The sequence below is a fragment of the Phalaenopsis equestris genome, unplaced genomic scaffold (assembly GCF_001263595.1).
Source record: "Phalaenopsis equestris unplaced genomic scaffold, ASM126359v1 Scaffold000147, whole genome shotgun sequence".
In the NCBI taxonomy this organism is placed as follows: Eukaryota; Viridiplantae; Streptophyta; class Magnoliopsida; order Asparagales; family Orchidaceae; genus Phalaenopsis; species Phalaenopsis equestris.
Window position 1 is genome coordinate 185,468 of NW_018164589.1, and position 8,158 is coordinate 193,625.

At 36.5% G+C, this 8,158-nt stretch overlaps 1 protein-coding gene across 9 annotated transcripts in view; it reads right to left on the reverse strand.

Moving 5' to 3' along the window:
- The window catches only part of LOC110021802 (E3 ubiquitin-protein ligase CIP8-like), a 16,223-nt gene extending 8,753 nt beyond the window's left edge, over window positions 1-7,470 (reverse strand). For 3 of the 9 annotated variants that reach the window (XM_020720454.1, XM_020720455.1, XM_020720456.1), the window contains exons 1-2: window positions 7,398-7,470; window positions 5,805-6,972 (exon numbers count right to left, since the gene is read on the reverse strand). In XM_020720454.1, the coding sequence (XP_020576113.1) occupies window positions 5,807-6,931 (1,125 nt within the window). In that variant the 5' untranslated portion in view covers window positions 6,932-6,972; window positions 7,398-7,470 and the 3' untranslated portion in view covers window positions 5,805-5,806. The other 6 variants (XM_020720458.1, XM_020720457.1, XM_020720450.1 and 3 more) reach the window with 5 other exon arrangements.
- Between the last annotated feature and the right edge of the window lie 688 nt (window positions 7,471-8,158).

The window sequence follows — 8,158 nt, forward strand, 5'->3', positions numbered from 1 at the left end:
AAAAATAAAATTTTAATTTGTGTTTCACCCATGCATCAAAACATAACAAAATTGATGTCATTTTTAGGTAATTTTGACGTTCCGGACGCGTTGGTGAGGTTCGTTTCGCCACCGGAAGTCGTTTTGACGAATTCATCGATTTGCGTGTCAATTTTCTCGTGTCGAAAATATGGCAATATGGGTGTCCTTTCCTACCAAAATGGGTATCCCGGACGCGTTGGCGCAGTCCAATTTGTCGTCGGAGGTTATCCGGAGAAATTCGTATTTTCACCCGTCCTTTGGGCTTAACTGAAGGCCGATTTCGTGAACTTTGTGTATTTGATGTGTGTATGTGACGAACAAGGTCGTGACGATGTTTTCTTAAGGCTTGAAGTCTTATCAGGAACTCTTCCCTTGAGTCTTCGCAAAATAACCCATAACCGCTCGTTCATAAGACGATGGTCTTGTGCCAAAGATGCTAGACATCAAAGGAAAATAGGAATTGACTAGAATTTCTAGAAGGGTGAGTCTCAATTCTAATTTTCTAAGATGATCAATAGGAATTTCTAGAGCTAGAATCTAGGCTCTAAGGAGGATAAGACAAGACCTTACAAAAATGAGGTCAACAACCACGTGATTCTTATGTTTTGATGATTGAAGCATCCTTTTGATAAATGGACGTGAGAGCCATCCTTTTGAAGCAACAATTTCACTCAAGTAGCTAACTAGAACAAAAATATGTAAAACTAACAAAATAAGTTAGCAAAATCAAAGTGCATGTTATTTGTGACATCACAAAAAATTGATGGAAGAAGAAGAGTCACGTTAAACAATTTAACAATTAAACATCAAAGAAAGAGAAGTTTAAAAAACTTCATTCACGAACGTCTAATAGCATCTGTTATTTGTTCTCGTAAAGCCGACATCTCTGATGCACCTTCACCCTCTCGAGTGCATGCATCTTGTGAATCAAATTCTTCATGTATTGAACATCCCACATGATATTCAAATGCTTCCGGTGAAATTTGCACTGAATTATCTTCTAGAATGACGAACACCGCATCCGATCTGGAATGGTGGCGTCGGATTAAATTGTGTAGTGTCATTATGCCAACAACTATTTTAACTTGCTTTGAAAAAGGGTAAGCCGAAATATCCCGTAATATGACATACTTCTTCTTCCACACTCTGAAACCTCTTTTGATTACGCCGCGCAATGAAGAGTGTCTTTTGTTAAACAACTCTTTCTTGTCTCGTGTGACACCACTAAATCTTTCAAAATCGGGAATGTGGTACTTCGTATCTAGATAGAGCTTTAGATATCCTATTTGTAATGGATATCTAGCGTCAACCAAATAGTATTTACCCAGAGGTGGGCTTGGAAATCCATGACTCAAGTTTCTAGTAGCGAACTTCAAAACACGACTATCGTGGGCGCTTCCTTCCCATCCAGCCATTACAAAAGTAAAGCACGCATTAAAATCACATACGGCCATAACATTTTGTGTTGGGGCGCCGCACCGACAGATATAAGCAAATTTATCTTCACTAGATAGTCGTGCATCGACGTGTGTCCCGTTAATAGTTCCAATACAATCCTGGAGTTACAACTAAAAGTTATTTAAACTGTAATGTAGTAAAACTAGACGTATGAATGTAATGGCAAAAGGCATACCTTAAAGAATGACATGTACCTAGGGTCATTTGCAATTTGTGAAGGAATTGAATGAAACGTTGGATCCTCGGGCTTCACTACCTTCCATGCCAAACTCACCAGAGAGTTCAAACCGACTGATGGTTTCAGATGAATGTTGAAATCGCTCCATAGCCCCTCTTATTGATTCATTTTGAGATAAAATGTAGAGGATAATTGCCGAGTTATTGCAAGCACTTCCCTTGAGGTTGTTCTTGTTGAGCCGTGTAACCCATGATGGCCCCGGAGTTCATTTGGCAGATCATGAAATATTTCTTTTATCATACGGAACATATTGAAGAATCGTGTTGGATGGCCCCGTAATAACTCACCAACCCATATGTCTCTTATTTGAGTTGACGTTGTACATGGTTTTCGATCGACTTGTTTAAGATAATAATAATACAATAAGGTAATGGTAAGTGCGACTCTGCATATGTGGTCAATTTCTTCTTCATCCATACTACAATATTAATCAAAGGAAAATGAATTAACTTTAGTAGTAGGAAAAAAAAAACTATGTTATGAAAGATGAATAGAACGCATGAACTTTGGCCAAAACATTGAAGATACAAGTGTATACAATAAAATTGTCCATCAAAGAAACAACAACCAGGTAGAAAGTTCAAACCGACTGAAACATCCACGAAGGAGAAAAGAAAAGTGTCTATCATAGAAACATAACACAGAATATTAGAAAATAAACTACATAATGACTCAAATATTTAGACATCCATAAAAGATCGCAAGTATTTCACTCGATATTTCAATTCCAACTTCATAAAGAACTGTCTGATGGTTGGATCTCGTAACACCTTAACGTATTGAATTTAGTCATCATCGTCTTCTTTAACATTAAAATATGTATTGAGGACCTGAAGACACTCATCAATTGAGTTGTCCTGTGATGAAGATGACCTAGTTTTGTATGTTTCAACAAGCGTATTAATAGTGCCTTTAATGAAAGCGACCCCTTTATTTTTCTTTTCTACTCTGGGACGCTTAGGCACACTAGTGGATTGAACATCTGTGTGAACATGACTAGGACCTCCTTTTGAATCACTTATCTGCACGGTATCCATCCCTTGGCCTGAGCTGCCAAACCCTATATCATTTGGGGTGAACGCATGAGTTCCTGTAGCGACAACCCCAGTGAACATTCCATCCAGTTTTTCCTCCAATAATGGATCAATGCCAACGAATTTAAATTTTTTTCCTGATGGCACTGACTGATATAGATTACAAATGTGCATTAATAAAATAGTTTCAACTCAATGCAAAATTAGATTCAACATAAAATAAAATTAGTTATTTATGTATCTGTAATTTCTCAGCTCACCAATCATCTGGTACATCTATTGCGCGCTTAACTGGATCTCAACCCATTCTCGTTGATCTCCTTTTCAGTTATTTCCATAGTTTCCAATCCTTCTTTAACTGATCTCATTTGTTCATCAATTTCATGCGATCATAATCTCTTCCAGTCATTTCTTTGAATTTAACCATGATATTGTGTCACCATTCTTTGTTAAAAAATGTAGTGGGTCTATTTTACCTCAACCTCCCTCAAACATAAATCACAAAATGTGATAATTACCCTCTATCCCACATTGTTGATCTTTCAGCCTCTTTAGCTTTATTCATTGAGTTTTGTCAGATTAACGGATAAACAGAAAATGTTTCTTTTCATAGCAAAAAAATCACAAAACAAAAGAACAGGTTGTATATCTACCATCTAAAATTTCAAAATTAAAAACATGCATTTGCTTATAGCAGATTCCCATAAGCCCCAAAAAAAATTTACCTTTAATAAGTGAAATTCTCACTGTATAATACATGTCACCTTACCTATACTACATAAGAATTGTGTTATGTATATAAATGCCCTAAAATATCACCGCATATGAATGTTACAAATCATATCCCCAAGTCCAATTACACGAACAAAAATTAATACAAATTAATATAGAAGTTAAATTTCCTGAATGAAAACACGCATCTCACTTTATTTTAACAATAAATGATAATGTATAACAGTCAAAGTTTTTGCTATTTACAGATCCAAGCCCCCTGCAAAACGCAAAGTCTTGAGTGTTGTGCATGTAATTATATGAGTACAATGCAGGAATGGAGTCTTCCATTTCTAGATGTCAACTGTGTTCACATTCAGAGACAAAAAAAAATGAATAATTGTGTTCACATTCCTCTAACAAACTTTTTATCCCCAAGGAAAAACATCTTCTCTGACAGTAATGAAGTTCACATTCCTCTAACAAAATGATAAGTTTACATTCCTCTAACAAAACTTTTTCCCAAGCAAAACCATCTTCTCTGACAAATTCGAAGCAATAAACCTTCAAGATAACCTAACCAAATGCCATAATAATGATGCACGAAACCCTTACTTAAGATACTTATCTTCCAAAATGCATGTAAAAGTCAAATGCCATGGAATACGAGAAAGATGTACCTGTAGCGAGAAAAACCGAAGAAGATGGCAAAGGAGTGAAATGTCGAAGAACCAATTCGACAAAGAACCGAATCTGTAGAGATTAGGGCAAGACTTGCGATGGATTCTCCGCTGGAGGCGTCCAAGGGCCTAGGTCACGAGAGCGAGAACTCATGGGAGCAAAAGCAAAAATTCATAGGAGCGAAGAACCTACGGGATCGACTGAGGGTTAATAGGTAAAATATAATTCGCAAAACGCGTACCGCGGGGGTCAGCCCGCGGTCCGCGTCTTTCACATTTTCCAAAACGCTATTTTCCATAATCTGCTGATAAGCGCTAGCCAAACGGGACGGCGGCGTTTTGAAAACGCCGCTCGCACTTTTAAGCTGCCCCAAACGGGCCGTAAATTAACGATCTAAAGCTTCTAAATGTTTTAGTGGCTTGATTTGGGCTTGACTAGAACTGAATCATCCCAAATTTGGTATTATTGGGCTCATCTTGACAGTCAGTTTTACTATAAACTTATTGACATCAGGGCACTGGATGATCTTGAGTTTGAATTTAAAGCATTTCTTGCTTAAAAAAGATGCATCAATATTAGTGCTAGACAAAAATTTCTTGATGACACATCAAGATTAATATATAAAAATTTTAAAATGAATTATATGTTAAATTTAAATATTTTTTTATAAACTTAATATATTTAAATTTAAAAAAGATATTAATTAACTCCACTATTCATAACAAAATCACCTTCATAAGGAATACCTAGCAACAACATTTTCTATAAAATGAGATCATATTTATAGATTCATTGCCTTAAGATAACTAATATGCATTGGTCATAGCAACACTGAAAAAGTAAGACTAGTTTAAAAGGCATAAATAAGCAGCCAAACTTATATATTTTCGCCACATAATCCTTATGTATTTACATATAACTTTCATATTTATATGCATAATACTCAAATCTTTAATATTATATCAAGAATACCACTATTAACAATTTCTAAAAGTTGAATACACCTTATCATGCATTGGTTTAAGACACTATATATATCTATATATATATATATAAAGGAATTGTGCAGTATGCATGTAAATTTCCATTAATAATAGCATATAAATGACAAAGCAAATAACTAGTATATCCATGGTTAACCTGCCTATTTACCCAAATTAAAACTTGTTTGGAGTAAGCATAAAACACAGTCAGTCAACTTTTAATGACAAAAAATTCCTGTCTAAAGCAGTATATAAAACATACAAAGGCTGTTGAATGTAAATGGAAGCAAAACTAGATTCAGAAACCATATAATTATAAGCTCAAAAAGCTTCACTCCTTTGTTCCCAACCATTATTCAAGGAAACTGAGAGGGCATGATAAATCTCAAAACATCTCAACTTTAAGATTTTACATAAATGAACTAATTAAAATTCGGCATAATCAGCTAAAATCTAAATTCAAACTAAACTATGTTGTAAACTTCAAATTCATTAAAACTATACATTATATATATAAATTTTCATACCAAAAACATAAATTCTCAAATCCCTATAAAAGATTTACAGTGCACCATTAATTCATTCAACCAAATGGCCCCTAAACGAATCCCTCCATCATGCCAGATACTTAAGTGGACTTCAACAAAAGTAGGTAAGACATGAGCATAAAGGAAGCACCTTTAGTTTTCATCTGCAGGAATATTATGATCAGATGCCGAAGATGAAGTTGGGGAAGAGGAAGAATTTAGATCAGTACGAGAACCTGAGAAAAAGAGCTCGTCTTCCGCGGGCCATGGGACAAGAGTCACGGATCTATTCCTCCTACGTCTAACCCGGCCATCTCTGCCAAATCCCTCTATCCTATTGCCATCAGCTGCCTCATTAGAGGACCTTGTTTCATCTGCAGGCAACTGAAATCTGCACAACGGGCATGAACTATGGAGCTGAAGCCATGGTACAATGCATTCACCATGAAACTTGTGCTTGCAAGGTGTTTCTCTAACTTCCATTCCGATTTCGAAGTCCTCTAAACAGACTGAACAACTCATCTTCTCCTCAATTTTCACAACAGGCATCCCATCCACAGCCTCTTTCTTGGCAGGTGGTGTGCCATATCTGTTGGGATCATTCTCTGCCAAATGCTGCAACAGCAAATCCACTCGCGATCCGATAAAGTAATCTCCAATGGAGGCACCGAAAGCTGTATTATCAGAATCCTGGTTTTGGTTCTGACCTGAATCGATGGAGCCTTGAAGGATAATCTCCTGGTAAGAAGAATCAATCAGAACCAAATTCTCATTTTCCCAGTCCCATTCTATGTCAATCTCACTCTCAGTTTCATGAGATTCTGACCTAAAATCTTCACGAAGGCTCCGAAGCAGTTGACGTATGGCAGTGCTACGCCTTCTCCTCCGCAGAATCGACTGCAATTCGCGTTCGGTTTCCGACTCTTCTTCCTCTTCTTCCCTCCTAATCCTCATGTTATCGACCTCCACCTCCGTCTGCCTCCTTGAAAGGATGGATTCCAGCTCCCGCTCCAGATCAGAGTCATCTTCACCATCGATTGTCGAGTTCCTCTGGCCACGCGGGTGATTGGAAGGATCCCCTATCAACTCTAGCAGAATAGAAGCCCAAGGAGTAAGGATTCTCTCAGATCCAATGGCTTCAGTTCTAGGTACTTCCCTTCCACCCATTTCTTCTACAAATCCACTGTCACAAAAGGGACATTTGAGCTCCAGCACCATAACTGGGTTTACCATTTGCAAACACATATGACACCAATATCTAGCGATAGCATCAGCCATCTTAAGATCCTCCACTTTTGCCTCTCGTTCAACAACTTCAGCTGCTAAGAAAAGCAACAGAACAACAAATCAATCAAAAAAGAGGAAGTTTCCAGGCAAACTCGGATCGGCCAAGAAGCAAAAGATCTTGACCTATAAAGTCCAGGTCTTATTCTTCACAACCAAGAAAAAAAAAAACACGAAAATAATCCCCGAAAGACCTCCAAAAATGAAATCAAATGAAAGAAAAGAAAAAACAGACTACACAAGGCGCCTGAAACCGTGAAGAAATCACTCAGGATCGAAGTTGACGATTCAAATCCATCTAATCTTCCAGAAACCAATGCAGAACTTATTTGGATAAAAACACGGCCTGAATCGAAGATGACTCTTCATTTGTCACCCAATTAAAAGAAAATTTTGAACTAATTGAAAACCAGAGAAAGACAAGAAGAAATCAAGAGTCATGGGGAGGAAGATGGATTGCCTTAGGAGGAATCCGGCGAAGGTTGCCTTCAATGGGCTGAATGACAGAGGTGGATAAGGAGACCAAGAGATGGATGCAATGGACGAGATTTAAGTTATTAGGATTTAGAATTTACTGTAAGTTTGGCGGTGGGCGGATAAGGAGACCAAGGGACTGGATGCAATGGATGAGATTTAAGTTATTAGGATTTAGAATTTACTGTAAATCTAAATTTAGTAAATTCGAAAAAAAATAAATCTTAAAATTTATTTAGTAATAAATTTAATAAATTCTCTTAAATTTTGTTAAATTGTTTGGCATAAATTTAACACCGCCGACCTCCGTGGTCGACCACCGCCGATTGCAGTCGACCCTCGCCGACCGCCGAAGTCCATCATCAATATCGTCGACCTCCGCCAACCTTCATCGATCACCACCAACCAGACACTGTCAGTCAACGTTGTAATCTGAAAAATATAGTTATTAGTAAATCCTGAAAGGGCAAATTTCTAATGGATTTTAGTCCTCTTAAAAATTGATTTGTAATGGATTTAATAAATCATGTTAAGTTCTATGAAATTGTTTGACAATTTCTATTAGAATTTAAGAATATATTATGATTATTAGACTTTAACAATAAATCATAATAGAATTTATTAAATCATGTAAATTTGACTTCTTAAAACATTAAAAAATAGTCAAACTAGATTCTTAAATTCAATTAATATTTTATATTCTATTTCAAAGTTAATAATTATATATTTACTAAACTAATTAATTAT